At 32.5% G+C, this 19,098-nt stretch overlaps 2 protein-coding genes across 2 annotated transcripts; one reads left to right on the top strand and one right to left on the bottom strand.

Annotated features, from left to right (window-relative positions):
• Positions 1 to 1,365: 1,365 nt before the first annotated feature.
• On the top strand, positions 1,366 to 3,282 carry LOC129907027 (kelch-like protein 5). Its single transcript, XM_055983064.1, has 2 exons — positions 1,366 to 1,383; positions 1,454 to 3,282. Exon 2 carries the CDS (start codon positions 1,464 to 1,466, stop codon positions 3,243 to 3,245), a length of 1,782 nt encoding a protein of 593 aa, XP_055839039.1. The 5' UTR covers positions 1,366 to 1,383; positions 1,454 to 1,463; the 3' UTR covers positions 3,246 to 3,282.
• A 4,324-nt stretch (positions 3,283 to 7,606) lies between these two features.
• On the bottom strand, positions 7,607 to 18,306 carry LOC129906117 (E3 ubiquitin-protein ligase NRDP1). Its single transcript, XM_055981756.1, has 5 exons — positions 17,677 to 18,306; positions 17,466 to 17,608; positions 11,456 to 11,900; positions 7,843 to 8,008; positions 7,607 to 7,786 (listed from the first exon to the last, which is right to left on the bottom strand). The coding sequence occupies exons 1-5, from the start codon at positions 17,764 to 17,766 to the stop codon at positions 7,683 to 7,685; spliced, it is 948 nt and encodes a 315-aa protein (XP_055837731.1). The 5' UTR covers positions 17,767 to 18,306; the 3' UTR covers positions 7,607 to 7,682.
• Between the last annotated feature and the right edge of the window lie 792 nt (positions 18,307 to 19,098).

Genomic DNA, 19,098 nt, shown 5'->3' on the forward strand with positions numbered 1-19,098 from the left:
TTACGTGGCACCCTTTGAAGGGTGTCGGCTCAAAAATGCCTTAAACTAGCCGTTCGCCTGTTTTGTGGCCCAAAAGGATTTTCCTTTTTGTCTTCTTCAAGAAAACCCTTGACGGCATGAAGTACATCCTCTCCCAAATAACATTTCAGCTTTGATAAAGGTATTACCGAAGATACATTTCAGCTTTTGTTAAACTTTAGTTAGGTTGTTGGGCATGGAAAAGGGCAACGTTATACAAGTTAGACCCTTTATAAGAATGAACTTATAAGGTCTAAAAGAATCTTAAACGAAGCTTAACCGAAGCTCTATCGAAGCTTTTAGATTTGAAATATAGTTTATAATTTGACTAACCAAGCTTATCCGAAAAACAAGCTTTCTTCGGTTAAGGTTCTTTAGGAGTATTCAAACAACCTTCTACAAGTTGTTAAACAAATTCGAACTTCTATAAGCAATTAAATTCTGAAGCAAGCTCAATACAAACTGTATCAAAAGTGGTACCTGCGAGATTTCAATTGTCAGAAGCTGTTGTGTTAGTTGAGTAGTTCGAGGAATATGAAAAAATTTGGCTGCAGCATTTTGGACATCTTTTGTATCAAGAGCGTTTTTCGAGGTCCGTTTTGGTGTATTTCCTAGTACATTTAGGCATTTTTCTAGCTTAGTATTCATTTAAAAGAGTGATCTAATTATTGACACTCTTTATCAGTACAACTATAGACACAGTGTCAACTTTTGTACTCCAATACAAGACAGTTATTGACACAGGGGTGTCAATTATAGAAAATGTTAAAATCTTAAGACAGTAGTTGACACCCCATTTTATTAAATATATAATAAGAGAAAAACAATAAAAAATACATTAAATCCTTCTCCAGGACATTAAATTTCATACATTATAAACTTTTATGATCATACTTTTACTAAGTATAACATAATTATCGACTTACCTACATGTTAAGACTCCGTAACGAAATAGACACTTTTTTACCAAAAAAACACACTCTCGTAACAGTGATTTTTAAGTTTCAAAATTAAAAACAAAATTGAGTAGCTACCTCCCAACTAAAAACAAAGAGTGAGAGAATAAGAAAGAGCGAAGAAATTAAAAAAACGGTTTATATAAATCGTTGCGATTTTTTCCTATAAAACCTTCTTTACGCAGAGGGTGTCAATAACTATATTGAAATTTTGCAGTGTCAATAATTGTATCACTTACGCTATTGTTGTTTGTTTTTATCAGAGATATGTCTGGTTTTTATCTTGCTGATTTATGCACTTTGATTTGTAGATTATTTTTTACTGCGTCTAAAGTTTTCCCCTTAAACAAAGAACACCAAAGAAATTTAATTTTTCATAAGCAGAATTCATAACAGAATAACTTATTTGGTAAGATATTTTCCATTTTTAAAGTTTTGGTCATAAATATAAATAAAATAAAATAATTTTCCATCTTTAGCTATATAATAATGAATTCTTCAAGATTATCTTCATCCATCTTTAGCTATATAATAATGGAATCTTCAAATTCTAATTCATCTTCATCCGATAAGGAAACAACAACAATTTTCGAAAACAATCAACATGCAACAAGTATTACTGCAAAGTTGAAGATTTTCTATGAAGAAGAGAAATTCTTCGATGTTGTTCTCTTGGCTGGTCAAGATTCCATCAAAATTCGAGCTCACAAAATGATCTTGTCAGCTTTTAGTGAGTATTTTTTGGAAATATTTCAAAACATCTCCACGATTTCAAAGATCAACGAAGTAAATGTTAAAGAAATCGAATCTTCGACTTTTAAATTGATTATAAATTACATGTGTTCGGGTTCAATTGAACTGAGTCTTGAAAAGATTGAGACTATTTTGAGAGGTGCAGTATTTCTTAAAATGAAACACCTTGTTGATGGGTGCTGTGATTTTATGCAAAAAAATTTAAATAATGGTAATTGTTTGCAATGGCTGCGATTGGCAAAAGAACTGAGTTTATCTGAACTCATACAAAAATCATTTAACTTTATTTATTCGCATTTTAAAGAAGTAACTGAAGGAAATGAGTTTTTGCTTTTGAATGAAATTGAACTCAGAGATATTTTATTTAAAAACAATTCTTATAAAGACTTGGAGGAGCAAGTATTTCTCGGATTGGTTGCTTGGATTGAATATGAAAAATCTGAGCGACAACATCTTTTGTTCGATATGCTCTCTTTGGTTCGCTATCAGTTTCTTACGCCAAAGTTTATCATGGAAAAAAGAAAATCTGTTTGTATAAACTTTGAAAACGGTGAATTGATTTACTCTTGGCTTCAATACCATTTGATGCCTGCATCTAGGTCAGATGAAGAAAACAAAATAACTTTTGTTACTAAAACAAGCACTGAAATTAATTTAAACTTAGATGAATTTGCTGTGATTCATTTAAATCCTGATTTTGAAGCTGAGATACGAAGGTACAATCAAATATCAAAGAAGTGGTCTTTGGATAAAAAATCACTTCCACTTCCAGAACCAAAAAAGATATATAGTCCAATTGTAATTGATGAAAAACTATTTTTAGTTGGAGGGTTCTACAATAAAGTAATGGAAAGCGTTGGTTGTTTAGACTTAAAAACTTTAAATTGGTCTGAGTTGCCTCCAATGCGAGTTGCTAGACTGGACAGTCAGTTGGCAAATTTAAATGGACATTTATGTGCCTTCGGTGGCTATGAGGACCGCGATCGTAAAAAGTTTATTAATTCGATGGAGATTTTCAATTTCTCTACACGAGTGTGGACTGATTTGCAACCACTCATTAAACCAAATGCAAGACAAAGAATTGTTGGTCATAACGGTATTTTGTACATTTTCGATTTTCATCACGCTTCTTTGCAATGTTATAATGTCTCCACCAATCAATGGACTTCAAAAAAACTGCCCATAGATGATGTTAAAGAAGATTTCCGTACCACTGGGGTCGATAATTTCTTGTATTGTATTATTGGTGGAGAATTAGATTCATACAAGGAATGGATTTGCTATGAGAAGCTTACAATTAAACGATATGATTTAACCAACGATACCTGGTGTGAAGTGGATGTTTTACAAAAAGAAGGATTGATTGGTCAAATGGTCACAATTATTGGAAGTAAAATTTTGTTTGTCTACGGAAATGACTATATCAGGGAGTATGATCTTGTAACTAAAAATATCAATGATATCCGTACGTCTGCAAAATATTATTATCATGCTTATATTTTTTCTATGAAATTATAATTTGATTGAGTAATCTTTTTTTTCGATACATTGAAGAGAGTTTTTTTGTTTGTTTTGTTTTTATTTTGTTTTTTTAATCCATAAATTTGTTTGTCTACATTAATTTTTGTTTAAATAAATAATAAAAAACAATGATATTCTTTCATTTATTTATTTTTTTATAAAAAAAAATATTGAAATTCTTTACTTCGCGCTAGCCTTATGTGCGGCTCGTTATACACTGTATGCGCAATTACTTCAACCAACTTCTTATTCAACTCGTCAATTGAACAGAGACCAGAAATAACAGTCAACCTTTATTTTCAATCGGTTTCTCTCTGAGAGTTACCACATTACTTTAAACAGTTTCGGTTAAGGTTTGAGATTTATTTTTAAAAATCAAAAATAAAGGTTATCGGTTGAGATTTGCTTTTTATTTTTTTAAATATCTCTCAATGGTTGAGATTTTTACAAAAAAATAAATGGAAAAGGTCAACCTTTAACCGTTTTCGCTGAAAAAAAATCAAAAATGGTCAATTCAAAGGAAAATTTCGAATATGTCAAGAATGTCTATATATTGCAAAAATAAATATGAAAAGATGTTTTTTCTAAGTTTATGTACATATTAAATAATGTATGAACTAAATAGACTCTCAAAGTTCTTTAGACCTAAGATTATATCTCTTTTCGTTTAAAGTAAAATCTAAGGACGAAAATGTGTTTTGCACTGTATTTTGAGTCGCTGGGACGACAAGCACAACCAATGCAATATTTCAGGAGACCGATGTTCTAATATCTAGGTCAAAGCGTTCAGCTTCCAGAAGCGTTTTCGCCCGCCCAACTTCAAACGGCTATATCTCGAGTTTTGAAAAAAAATTGATTTGATGGCAAAAGGTAGCGGGGACTGTAACCTACATTTGGGTACAACTCCCTTCCCTGTAGGTGCACTCGTTCTCAAACCGGGAGAACTTAAAGGTCAAAAAAAGTTAAGCCCGATTCTGAAAAAATAGACATGATGTGGCGGTTTAACATGGAAGATGATTTTTTAAAAATCTGACAATGTGCAAAGCGTAGGCCCATGACACAAGCTATCATTTGGCACCATTCCTCAAGCGGTTTACCTTCCAGGAGCGTTCAAAGATTCGGGGATTTTTCGAAAAAAAATTTTACCTCAACTTTCAAACGCGATTTTCTCGGAATTTTGAAAAAAATCCAAAAACCCGATTACACCACTATCGGGTAGCTGAGAATATAAGCTTTCATATGGCACCACTCCCATGTCTCTAGGAATTGATACATTTGCAGATGAGATTTATTCTTTTCTCTCAGCGATAAATCTCACTGGTTGACCGAAACATAAAAAAATACAAAATAAAGTTTTCTCTCAGAACTTGACCGAAATTTTTCTTTTTTAATAATAAAGGTTATTTTATGACCTTTATTGAAAATGGCGACAAATAAGAGTTATTAAGGAACCTTTCAAAAGGTTGAGATTTATTTCTGATCTCTGCAATTGGATAAACAAATTTATAACCTCGTACAGTAGTGCTCAAACTCACGATGAGCAACAAAACCAGATATAAAATTGAATAAAACGCGTTGAGGAACCCGTACACCTAGTTAATCAACTCCATCAATTGTTGGATACTCTCGTACACCTAGTTGAAACTGCATTCTCGATGTAGTTGCTGAACGAGTTGATAGACAAGTTTATACCCTCGTACACATAATAAAAAATTGCTTGTTGGACAACGCGTTAAACATAATCGCACCTGATTTCTATATACATATATCTTATTATTTTTTAAGTATTTCCTCTCAAATATAAATAAAATACACGACTGGGTCGCACGAACTTGCACTTATTCTAAAAGTTGCTTGGTAAAAATGATAAAAAAAATTTGAACTTTTTTTTTTAAATTAAAAAAAATATTTTTTTTTAACATTAGAATTACTAAAACGTTTCTGCACAAAAATTTTCATTAACATCAGGTGTGTTTTTTATTACCACCGGCCTTAACTGCACAAAAAAAACGCAGTCGGGGCTAAGCAATTTACATGTTAAATACAACAACACTTTAGCCCCGTGGGCTAAGTTGTTTAGCCCGGAGATTTCTCTGGGCTTAACTTTTTGAAGAGTTTTAAATCTGTGCTACCAAACTAATTTTTTCATAAATTGTTTAGAATTTGTTTAAAAACGTGAAAACTCACGTTTGGAAGGACAAAATGTATTAAAATAGTTTTGCTAGCATACATTTTTGTATCTCTTTGTAAAACATACATGAAAAATACAAGAAAATGACGAAAGCGAAAAATATGACAACTCTAAATTTTTGTTGTGTCTGCTGTTTTCGGAACATTCAATATACAGTGCTGCCAATATTTCAGGTTAAGCCCCGAGGCGTTTTTTTTGTCCAGTTAAGACCGGTGGTAATAAAAAACACACCTATTGATGACATAATTTTTACTTCAGTTTTGTTCAATTAAAAAGTTCAAGTGACCTCAACTCCATATGCGTTTCGCCCAGGTATGACAGAGGTGCGTTCTTTTTCTAACAATAGTCAACGATCGTTGTTATGTCAAATATTATTGTTGAAGTGCCATAGTTAGAAATCGTTGGATTTTTTACAAATAATTTAGGAACGATTTATTGTTAGAGATTGTTAGACTGTCAAACCACCAGCTAAATTTCTTTTGAGAATACTTTTATTTCCATTATTATAAAAAAAAAAATGTTTTTTATTCACAATAAATTATCTTTCATCAAAAAATTACAAAACTCTCTTTTTATTTTCATTTTTTCCGCTTATTTCCAAAAGAAAAAAAAAACCTTTAAGTTTGTTTTGTAAACAAAACATACACTTTGACACATCAACAATCTCATGAATGTTCAACTCATACCATGGAGGTGAGTTGGAAATAGTTACGATTTGTAACTATTTGACACTTCAAAACGAGTTTAGGAACGATGTTCATCTGTCAAATAGTTACAAATCGTAACTATTTTGTAGTTTAGGAACGACAAAAGTTCACGATAGTTAACAATAGTTAACTATTGTTAGAAAAAGAACGCACCTCAGTGGTGCAAGAATGTAACCATGTTTCCCTAAAATATTAAAATTCACAATTTATTTAGGTTGTTATTTTTATAAGTGTCTGCATTCATGGACCAAAATTTTGCGTCTTAGTAACGGTATGACAGCATCTAACTGACGAGCCCACTTTCATACCTAAGGTCACTTGAACTTTTTATATGAATTATATTCAATCACTCCGCTTAAAAATAAAAATAATCTTCATACATATATACATTGTTCTGTACTTTTTTTTCTCAAAGAAAAAAAAAATGGTTGCTGCACTGAAAATTAATGTCAAGGAAGAAATCCCAAAAAAAAAACGATTCTTTGTGAAATGAATGAAAATATATGAAAACTATCCGGGTAGGTCATTGTTGTCCATGTCCATGCCCTCGACATGACGTTTTCTTATTTGGCAAAGCTTGTGTCTGTGTACAACCAGTATAGTTCATTATTGTATCTCCTTTTCCAATTACCATCAATGGAACCACAAATCGGCCGAAACAATCCAACGAATTTTTTGGCAAGAGTAATAATTCTCGACTTGATTTAAGCGCTGTTTTGATTGTTTTAAAACCAGACCCTAGGTAGATGAAGGCCTCTAAAACCTCGAAGTCATGGCGGTCCATGGTTCCGTTTTTCCATTGCGCCATTGATATCACGCTGTGTTCTTCTGATGGTGTCAATATCGTCGGTATATCCATGCAGTTGGACGGACTTTTGAAAGATTGTTCCTCTGATGTTGCCGTTAAGGTTCTGTATTATTCTTTCAAGGATGATGTTAAAGAAGTCGCATGACAACGCGTCAACTTGTCTAAAACCTTTTTCGACATCAAAGGAGCCGGTGTGGTATTAGAGACGTATTTCGACTGTTTTTTTTTTTTCGATACAGCATTGCGACAAAATACTAAACTTGTAACCCTGTAGATGCTCCGCGGGATGAAAAATTTAGAAGCCACTGGCTTATTTTATTAATTAGCTTCAAATTTATTTTAAGAATTAACTTGCCCAGTTCTGGTGATTGACTGGTTCCTGAAAGAGTCAACGTAAGACGTTCAAACTGAATGGATCTATTGAAGTTGAAGCTACTTTTGACTGCTTTTAGAACATTTATTTGTTACACTATCATTTTGTATGTTGCTCCAACTAGAACAATCCTAAGTTCTGAACAAAACTGCATAGTAACATGTCACATGAAAACACATATCTTTTTTTCAATTTAAAGGTTCTTATTTTTTTTTCTTTTTTTTTTTTTGAGATCGTATACTACAAATAGCGTTAAAACTTAAATATCCCTTAAGTTGACATTAAATTAAAAAAAAAAAAAAAAAACATTGAAAATAATAATTAGAGCACAAATGTTTGTCATAAACGATGGATCTTATTCTATTCCATGAGCAAAAATCATAACCAAGCCAGGATCAACCATGACGTCTTCTGACATGTGAGCGTTATCGCAGCTAAGAACTAATACTGCTTGCTTGCCTAAAAAGAAAAAAAAAATTAATCATTTATTATAAACTAAAATAAAAATATTTTACCTGGAATCCTTCGGCAAATGTAATTGTCATATATTCTTCTATTATTCTGTCTAGTCTCCAAAGAACTTAGACCTCGAGGCCATCGTCGTTCATGGCAGTTTTCCATTAAATTGTCCAAAATGTGTGGAGGACAACCTGATTCAGATAATGCTCGTTTTATCATCATCTAATAAAAAAAAAATTTCATAGTTAACACAATTTTTAGATTATTTTTTATCAAATGTATAAAAAGACACGGTTTAGAATATTCCAGCAGCCCCTCCCTACTTTTGGTAAAAGGGACTAAATTAGATCAAAACCACAAACACTGAAGTGATCTAGCGACATTTTTAACATCTTTAAAGTGTCCAACTGTGCACATCCCTGTATTTCCACGACTGGAGACTACCCGGTGTCGTATGAGAGAGACCATACACAATATTAGTAACATTATGGGAGACAGTTCAAAAGGCGTGGCAACAGATTCCACCGCAGCAATGCCGAAAGCTAGTCGACATTGTTAAATAAATTAACATGAAATTGAGTTAAAAACTATGTACGTTATCAAAAATGCAAGGTCTACAATCTGAAATTCACAAATCCAAAAATATGAATTGGTGCAGTTAAATTCTAAGAGGAGTCGATAGTTGACAAATTGATAAAGGGTTTTTGACGGTATATAATGCAAAATGTTATGCTGTCATGTTCTGGTCAAAATAAGCTGCTCTAATGGCGATTTCACCAAGACAACGTCCTCAAGCCTAAAGAAAATGCTCTTATATCAGCGAAATAGCATCTATGGAATCCAGTGGCATTTTCAATAACCCAACTACAATAGAGGGAATAAAGAATTAGTTGAGGATAGATGTTTGCAGAGATAACTATTCTTTAATTAAAGCGGGTCTTTTGTTATAATTGTCCAAAAATTTCGTATTCAATTTGTGAAGAACAGTGGAAATAGTTTGCAGATTCTAACCCAAATCCAATGAAAGTAAGATTTTTTTTTTAAGATTAAAATGATTTTATTTATTAACAACATAAGTATATAACAATTTACATTTACAAAATCTTTATGGCGTGGCTATGCCGTCTGCCGATTGGAACTGTTTATGAAATTAACAAACAATTTTTTAAATTTAAATAAGAAATATTTTTAAAGAAAAATAAAATTAATCACTAATAATTAACTTGAAATATTAGAAGCTAGCATTTAAAATTCTATCTCTATAACTTAGAGCTGTTTTACAAAAAAGTAATAGCTTTTCAGTTAATTCGTTCAATATATTCAGAACCATAAAATGAAATATGTCTTCTCTTTCCGCTGTGTTACATATATTCCACAATATTGGAAGGTCATCTCTGTGTGGTCTATAATTGAGAGGAAGATGTTCTACCCTAAGCCTAAGCATCATTGAGATGGATTCTACGCCTAGTTCGTCTCGGAAGTAGTTTGCATGTCGAAGGTTATAGTTGAGTCTACTGTACACCGATCTGTAGAGGGATCCTCTTGCTTCACTTTCATACTCATTCCTGCAGTTTATATCTGTGGTGGAAATGATCTCGTAGAGTCTTTGTTTCCAGTTATTGTGAGGCTCTTGGTCTAGGTTTAGATCGAGATTACACAAACGTGCATGATCCAGCCACTCATCGTACCATCCAACTTTTCTGCTAACTGTTATCATCATGATCTTCTTCGGAAGTCGATCTTCATCCATGTTTAAGACCTTTATAATGTAATCAGACTGTAACTTTAGTGTTTTTATGAATAACGCTGATAATCCAGTTTCCAAGATCAACGCATAGTTTGGTGTGTTCGATGGTAGCCTGAACATGCGTTTTAAGTAGAAGCGTAAAAGTTTTTCAACTTCATCATATTGCTGTCCTCCCCATACTTGCGCTGCGTAAAGCATTATTGATTCTGCAAGTGATTCAAAAACTTTAAATTTTGTGCTATGGTTTAGGTATTTGTTGGAGAAACACATCTTCCAAGTGGAGTTTATTGCAGTTTTTGCCTTTGCAAGCTTATCTTTCAAGTGCTTTTCCATTTTTAAATTGCAGGTGAATATCACACTAAGGTACTTGTATTCGCTGACAACTTCAAGTCTTTCGTTGTTGTAGTGCCACTTCTCATTTGGTCGTAGCCTGCCTCTCCCTCTATTGAAGATCATGATCTTCGACTTTTCTTGGTTGACCACTAGGTTCCATTTGGCACAGTATTCGCATAATCGATTGATCATCAGTTGGAGCGTACCCGGTGCATGAGCTAGAATCACTATATCATCTGCAAACAGAAGTGCTTTGATAGTAGTACCACTGACCTCAATTCCACCAGGCAGAATGTCCGTAACATCGTCGATAAATAGTGCTAACAGCAAAGGACTCAGAGTACAACCTTGCCTTACTCCGATTTTCGTTTCAAACCAATCTGATGCTACTTCACCATCCCAGACCGCAGCCCATGTTTCTTCAAGTAGATTTTCTATGACTCTTCCAAATTTGTGAGACATTCCCTTACAGTACAATTTGTACATCAACGATCTTCTATCGACTGTGTCGAATGCAGCCTTGAAATCCACGAAGAACGCGTATAATTTCTTTCCCTGCGCTGCAAAAGTATCTGCCACATTGCGAAGTACAAAAATGTGGTCGACAGTTGAGTATCCCGCTCTAAATCCCGCTTGGCACTCTTTGAGCAAATTGTTGTGGTTCATCCAAGCTGTAAGACGCCGTTGTAAAATAGTCGTAAAAATTTTGTACGATACATTTAAAAAGGATATTGCCCTATAGTTGTTTGGATCGGATTTGGAGCTCTTTTTGTAAATTGGGAATATCAAAGCTTTTTTGAAATCTCGAGGCACATTACCCTTCTCAAGGATGTCATTGCTTAAGTTTGTTACTGTTTTTATGAGATCTACATAGCCGAACTTTTAGAATTCCCCCGGAATACGATCTAAACCTGGTGCTTTGCGAATTTCTTAAGAGTTTTTGATTAATAAAAAAAAAAAAACATTACGGGAGTATTAAAAGTGCTAGTAAATCATTTATTTTAGTAAAAAATCATTTAAAGAAATTATTTTGAATTAAAAATTTTCCAACTGATATAGACAACTGTCAATCTTGTTAAATACGAAGTTGAACTTTTCTGTTCTTTCTTGTTCTGACAGTATTTACAAACTTGTGCTGCTCTGATCTCTTCTGTCCTTTAATTAATATTACGTGTGAAAAGTTTAATCAAAATCGTTAGAGTTGTTTTCGAGTACATTGTAATCACTTAAAAAATTGTATGGGAGAAGTAAAAAAAAGAAACTACTTTCAGAATTCTATAAAAAATCGTCTGTACCAAATTTGAAGAAAATTCGTCCCCCGGTGGAAATGTGTACAGATGGACACACAGACGGACGGACGGAATGACGGGACCCACTTTTTCGGTTTTCTCCGTTATCGTAATGTTGTTATTGATTTTTTTTTTACACGAAAACAATACTTGTCCTACAAAGCAAGTAAATAATAACAAAGAACGTTTATACCTTATGACCTAGACTAACTTGATTTGATGACATTCATCTACATTTAATGTGTTTTTTTTTTCTTTAGTTAAAAATAAAAAGTTTCAATAAATAAAATTTTAACAAACCTGCAAGGCATCATCAGGTGTGGATATCATTCCACCCCAACGAGTTACTCTGGCCCTAGCCAGAGTAATACTCCAACGTATAACTTCATCGCGTTCCATTTGATCGGCAATGGCTCGCATTGCTGGATTCGAAACTCTCATAGCTCTCATAAAATCCTTAAACAGTTGCAATTCTCTTTTCAATTCATTAATAGTCAAATTCTGGTCAGTGATGTCGGTTTTGAATTCCGTCAATTTCTGTTGTTGGGTGTGAATTAGAGTGCGCAATTCTCGCACACAATTGTGATCCTTCAATTCATCCTTGGGTATAACAAAACCGCAGCCCTTCTCACAAGGCAACGGTCTCTTGGGATTATGTTCGCATTCTTCCAAATGCGAATTCAATGCATCCAATTTAAGAACAAGATTACAGCCATAAGCTGCATTATCACACGTTATGGAAAGTCTAAATCAAAGATGAAAGAATATTAAATCCAATTGGAATACCCGAGTCACTAATGACAATTTAAAACTAAAAAGAAATAATTTGATCATCTTTGTAGGCTATAGGTCTGATTTGAATATAATAGTTTATCTATTTCTCTGTCGACGTTTCGATTGCGGTTACATTTTTCTTTAGGACTCGAAGAAAAATATTTGTAAAAATTGCTGTTACATTTTTTTTTTTTTCAAATTTTATAGGTTAATTTTCTAAAAATGATTAATTCATCATTAGAGCAAAAAACAAAAAAAAAATCAACACATTTACTTGAACTGTTGTTTGTTTACTTCTCTTTGAACATTTTTTATATTTGTTTGTGTTTTTGCTCTGAAAAACCCTGTTTTGTTGAATTCAAATTGTAATATTTTTCGATCTAACTTAAACATTGGAAGTTTTTATACTTTTTTGAAAACTGCAATAACAGGACAAGTTTTTAAAATAATAAACCATCGTCACACCATAAAAAATTTTGCCCCGGTTTTGCTCTCAAATAAAAGTTGAAAATGGATATTTTATAATACTTGAAACTGTTAGTTAATTTGCAGGGAAATGGCGTATGGAATAAAAAATATTTTGATTAACCCTTTAACCCCTAAGACCGTCTAAAGACGGTCTTCGTTTAAATCCAATTGTCTTCTCCAAAGAAGTTTTATGCAGGTTGAATTTACCTCTACAACAGAAACGGTTTGAAGCCTATGGGTAGAATAGTTCTATAGATATAGTCAATTCTATCAAGAATTTGATGCCAACAGGTGTATTTTAATTTGAAAATTGGGTCAAATTAAATAAAAAAAAAAAAATATTTTCGAATAGTTTAATCAACACGGGAAGTTTTTTGGTTAATAATGAATGGGGAATAATATTTTCTTATATTGTTTTTTATTTGATTTGTGAAACACTAAATTTTTGTGAAAATTGGGTTAGGTGGGACGCGCCAAATGTGAACAACCTCAGCTTGATTTGACTGAGGGATTACCGCAAGAGGTGTTGCAAAACAAAGTGACAAACGATGAAGCTATAATCGAGCTTACTTTATCAGCAGGAACGCAACAAGAGCAACAGCCATATGTGGCAACTCCGTTTGAGCGGAAAAAGGACTCCGTCGCCGTTAACTTCTAAAGAAGCTTCAGGACCTTCAACTATGCCATCAACTGGTGGCTAATGAAGCTGGTTAGTATTGCACACATAAGAAAATATGCATGTGCAACAGTAACAACAACATCGCTGCCTGCAGAAGAAGGTTCAAGCTTTTCAATTATAACATCAGCTGGTCGCTTCAATGGAGAAATGAAGTTGCGTTTAGGGGGAAAGCTGATTTACAGCCCGAAATAAAAAAAAACTTCATACACCTTTAAGTTTTTCTCATATTTCTCCACCGACACGGTCTAATAGATTTGATATCCCTCGAAACAAATCGGGATGCTATTACAAAAAAATGTCTACACAAAATTCCAGTTTGACAAACATGGACTTCGAAGGTATATTGAAACATCGAAGTATTGTTTATCGAAAAACATATTTTAGCAAATTCACAAAATATTACATACTGTATGTAATATTTTGTGAATTTGCTAAAATATGTTTTTCGATAAACAATACAAAAATGCAAAAAAATGCAAGCAATAAAAACATTTGCATTTTTTTGCTCATCTAAAAACGCATATTTAGGTAGACTTTTGACCAAATATTGGTTTTGGAGTTAAATATTCCACAAATTGACTCTGACGAAACGAAAGGGAAAACAACGACAGTCACGACAAAGAGCGATTAAGTAAAACGATAATGCATGGTTGAAAATATTGCCAGATAAAAATGAAAAAACATTTTTTTTTCATGCGCATCCAACTTTACGCCTATTAGTATATGTCAAAAAATTGATAAAGAAACAACATCTTGAGGGGGAAAATATTTTTTTCTTGTCCAATTTAATAATATTTTCTATTCAAAAACATTATAAAATTGGAGTTATGGACATATTTTTTGATTTCAACTATTTATTTTACGAGTTTAAAGAAGAAAATCATCTCTCCGAGAACTTTATCTCTGCCATTGCCAATTGGCCATGAAGATTGAAATCGATTGTTTGTTTTATCGTTTTGTTGAGTTGTGGTGCTTTAATAAAATAAATACAAATCGTTTTAATATTTGAGTATTTTAATATTAGTACCTGGATGACCGAGCTTTGCTCGGATCGGATTCAGTAAAAAAGTATAAACCATTGATTTGTTTTCGTGGCATTTTAAGGTTACGTGGGTTACACAGGGCGACATTTCCAGTTTATTATGGTTTTTTTTTTTTAAGTTTTGATTACATAAACTTATTCTCTGTAACTATTTCTTATACTAAGTTTAGAAACATCAGCCTTGCTTGACAATTCGATTAATAAAACAGCAGATAAAGGCTATTTTAAAAGAACTATTTTCATTAAGATTTAGTGTCTGCGTAAAGAGCACGTAAAAAAATAATTAACACTATAACAGTTGTCATATTTGACACAAAAACGACTTTCTCTGGAAACCAAAATTCCAGTTTTTAAATTTGGGCTCTTAGATCAAGTCGTTTTCGTCCAACGTACCAGTACAAACGACATACGTAAAAGGAGTGAATGTATGATCTTCTTTTCTATCTTTATGTACGAAGAAGAACAAATTAAGTCAATTCGAATGATACAAAAACGTGTTGTTCAATGTATTCATACTACCAATTAAAAAAATAACTTAAAAGTTTCAATACGTGATCAAAAATGTCTAAAGAAAGATGTCTGTTTAGGTAAAAAAAAACAAATTCGCGGATTTTCAAAACAAATCCTCTAATTTTATTGAATTCACTGAATGTGTTTCTGCCGAAAAAAAATAATATATGTAGGAGTAGGTACGAGAAAATACTTCTGAAATTTTGGTTTCGCCTTGGGAAAGAAACTCTCAAATGTTCATCGAAATTTTTAAAGCCGTTACCGAAAACATCTTATATATGGGAAATGTGGATCTGTTAGTGGGTGGATTTTTCTGAGGGTACATCCAACATATTTTACTCGCCTAGAGAATCATATCCTAAAAATTTCACCAAAATTTTAAAAGTTGTTACCGAAAAAACTTATATGTGAAAAAGTGGGCGTGGAAGTGAGTGGATTTTTGCAAAAGTACTTCCAAAACATTTTACTCGCTTAGAGGAACGAACTATAAAAATTTCATCGAAATCGTTAGAGCCGTTTCCGAGAACTCAATTTTATATAAACTCCTGCTCAAAATTAACGCACACTTTTTCTTCTTTAGTTATACCCCTGCATCTTATATAAAATGGCTTTAAAATTATTTGTTGTATTTTTTTATGTTTGCTTATTGTTTAGCAAGTCAGAAAAATGCTAAACTGCAACAGTATCATCAACCAAAAAAAAGATGAACCAAATTTAGCAATTCAAGGTCTGAAAACTGATATTAAAATAATTTTTGTTTTTTAAGAAAAAAAAATTTTTTTAAATGGAAGCGCGTGACTGTTCTTTCCAATAATTTTATTCAATACTTGGCATTGTCTCCTCTAGCGCGTATGATAATTTGGAGTCGTCTATTCATTCCAAGAATTAACTTTTGAAGGTTTTATTGTAACTTTTCTTTCGTTGCAGTTTTCTGTTGATCAAGAATGCTTGGAGGTGGATTTCGGCCGCAAATGCATTTTTTTCAACATTTCCTAGACATGTTCTATTGAATTTAAATCCGGATATCTGTGTGATCATTTCAAAGGTGGCATATTTTAATCTTGAAGATATTCTCAAACCACTCTAGCATGCATTATCGTGCATCAGACTGAACTGTGGACCAAATCTCGGGGTGATTGGAACCGCATGCTGTTCGAGGATATCAGTCAAGTACCTTTGGGTACTTAAAGTAGGTCTAGGAGAGCTCACTAACTCCGTAGGTGTTGTAAAGCAGAATTTCCTCCATGAAAATTTATGACTTTATATTTTTTCATGAACTTAGAACTGATAATGAAATAAACCTAAATAAAAATGCAGACTTATAGAGAATTGTTACAGTTTATGAAAAAAAAACATGATTTTTGTTCCTGGGTATAGTAGTTTTTGTGAAATGCCTTATTGCATGAAGGGTGCCAATAACACTGGTCAACAAGGTTTTTGTTACAGACACCAAGATATACTTTCCAATAGGTTTTTTAGGTGCTGAGCTCGAATCCGAAGTCAGAAAAATTCTATCACATCCAGTTTTTAAGATAATCTTGTTAGAAAATCGAAAATGCCGCTTTTTAACAGTTTTCGAGATTATTTCTTAGCGTTTGGTTATTTGTTTTAAATAAACTTGTAACAGTTTCTAAAAGAGCTAAGTTTTGTCTCTTTAAATCTGTTAAAATCTTTTTAATATCTCTTTTCTTCTTCGAGAAATCTTAAGTTGGAATCAACGTATTTGGTATATCTCATGTTTATTTGCTTTTAATAGCAAATCTCGAAAAGTTCTATGCCAATCGCTTTCAAATTTTCACACAACGTTCCATTTAGAATCTCGCAGGTTTTTATTATGGCGAAAGTGGTGAATCGCGGTGAGATACATCAAAGCGTGACCGTGTCAGAGTGTTATACTAAATAATTACTAGTGAGAAAAATATAACTTTTTTCTTGTTAAAAACAATATAAAAACTAACAGGTATGTAAATAAAACGTTGTCAAAATTTGAAAGCGATTGGCAAAGAACTTTTCGAGATTTGCTATTAAAAGCAAATAAACATGAGATATACCAAACACTTTGATTTCAACTTAAGATTTCTCGAAGAAGAAAAGAGATATTTAAGAGACTTAAACAGATTTAGAGAGATAAAATTTAGTTTTTTCTAGAAACCGTTACAAATGTATTTAAAACAAATAAGTAAATGCTAAGAATCAATCTCGAAAACTGGTAAAAAGCGGCTATTTCGATTTTCTAACGGGATTATCTCAAAAACTTGATGTGATAGAATTTTTTTGACTTCGGATTCAAACTCAGCACACCAAAAACCTATAGAAAAGTATACTTCGGCTTCTATAACAAAAAAAAACAGTTAAATTTTGTTGACCAGTGTAATTGGTACAAAAATCGGAGGTGCCAACCATTGTGCCCCTTACGCTATTTGGCAATGCTTTAGTGAAAAAATTGTAAAAAAAACAAAAATCAATTACGAGCGGAGAAAGCAAAATACTGTTGGAAATTTGGGATTTTTCGAAATTTCTTAAGAATTGCATTAATTCGAAAAACCTTAAGGATTTGGTATGAACAAGTTACCAAATTCTGAGAGCCATTAAGTTGGCCCATCAGCATATTTCGTTTGATCCATTACTTTTGGGACACCCTGTATATGTAATAGCAATTTTTAGAAATATTTTTTCTTAAAATCCTAAAGAAGATTGTAACCACAATTGAAACGTCGACAAAGAAGTAGATAAACTATGATATTCAAATCAGACCTATTAACCTACGAAGAAGATCAAATTATTTTAAAATAAAGTAAGGTCACGAAATAATAAAGAATCTAAAAAGAAATAAATACCGCGACAAGAGATTCCTCAAAATGCGTGGTACAGCCCGCAGATTGGCTGTGGTGAGAGCGTTACGATCCACTGGACATGATGGCTGTCTCGATAGCCACTCGTTGATGCAAACCCTGCAAAAAGCATGTTCGCACATAGCAGCCTGTTCAATCATTCAATAAAATACATTAAATCAACTTTTCAAGAAAAGAAAACATTCGAATAATTCACCTGCAAAGGTTCTTCCAAGACTCCAGAACAAATGGGACATGTTAGCTCTTCGTCGACTTCGCCTTGGAATCTATGTAGGTCATATCCCATTTTTTGTTTTTAATTGTGTGTGTTGCTGCTATCTGCTATCTATAATATTTCGCACACAGTTTCTTGTTTGGCAAGTTAATGGCACAATATTATAATTAATTAACTTTCCTAACTCACATAATTTAAATAATTAAAAAAAAAAAACTTTATTTCATTGTTTATTTGTCAAAATTTGTTTATTATTGTTTTATAATTTTAAAATAAAGTGTATAATTGAGTGGATTCTGGTAAAGGCAACAAATATAAAACGAACGAAAGAAAAATGCAACAAATTTGAGGACTAAGCAGTTTGGAGAAGCAAAAAAAAAAAATCTGTGCAGATTCCGTTTAATGATTTCTTTTTGTTTGTTTTCTCAAAATGGTAGAGATTTGTGTGTTTTATTAAAAAGAAATGTAATGTTTTTGTGTGTGTTTTGTTTTTTTGTTAATTTTTTTTTTCTTTTTTAGTTTAAAATAAATTCACAAACAAATAATAAAATATAATATATAAAAAATTATTGCAAGGTTTTCAATTCGACTACACCACCACAACGAATTACGAATGTCCGATGAAGGAAGAGAAAACGAAAAAAAAAAACCTTTGTTGCTGTCAAAACTGACATTTCCATCTAGAAAAACAAAAAAAAAAAGAGAACTGTTTGATTGTAATTTGATTTTATTTTCAATCGTATGGAATTCCATACGAAGAAATTTAATATCGCTCCTTTTTCGTTAAGGCCTAGTACGCTGTTCACGCTAAAACCTGCAGTTTGCATAGGTTTCGTTTAAGGCTTAATTACGCAAGTCAACCATTTTGGAAAGAAAAGAGAGGTCTGCTTAAAGCCTTAACTACATTGGCTCAAAAAGTGAAAAAGTACAAAAGTGAAAACTTTCAAATGCATTTTTTGTATAGTTTTTCGGCCTGAAAAATAAAAACAAATGATGCAGAAAGCTTATTTTTTGGTCTAATAAAGAATTTGTAAACTCTTTTTCACAAAACAATTGCTCTAGCCAGAAAAAAATATACAATGATTTTATCTTTTAGGTATGCAATATTTTTTTCTTTTAAGTATGCAATGTTTTTTCTTAAAAGTATGCAATTTTTCTAGTACATTCGAAAAAAACATTGCACTTCAATGTGAGGTATCAAGTAGCTCCCTTTTTTCCAGTCATCTTTAATGTTCGAGCGTGTCCTACTGGTAGAGTGCTGCGCTGGTACGTGGGATCGATTCCTGGCCGGGCCATTTGTGAAATTAAAAAATGAGTTCTTTTTCAATTAAAATAAAATTCTTCCCATTTCAGAAAAATAGAAAATGCATTGCAATGGTTGAAAAGAAGAAAAAAAAATTGAAA

Source organism: Episyrphus balteatus, chromosome 1 (assembly GCF_945859705.1).
Source record: "Episyrphus balteatus chromosome 1, idEpiBalt1.1, whole genome shotgun sequence".
NCBI lineage: Eukaryota > Metazoa > Arthropoda > Insecta > Diptera > Syrphidae > Episyrphus > Episyrphus balteatus.

Coding starts and splice junctions, on each gene's coding strand:
- LOC129907027 (XM_055983064.1), top strand. CDS start 1,464: ATGAATTCTTCAAGATTATCTTCATCCATCTTTAGCTATATAATAATG.
- LOC129906117 (XM_055981756.1), bottom strand. CDS start 17,766: ATGGGATATGACCTACATAGATTCCAAGGCGAAGTCGACGAAGAGCTA. Junction 17,609..17,676: donor TCTTGGAAGAACCTTTGCAG/GTGAATTATTCG, acceptor ATGATTGAACAG/GCTGCTATGTGCGAACATGC. Junction 11,901..17,465: donor TTGAGGAATCTCTTGTCGCG/GTATTTATTTCT, acceptor TCTTTGATTTAG/ACTTTCCATAACGTGTGATA.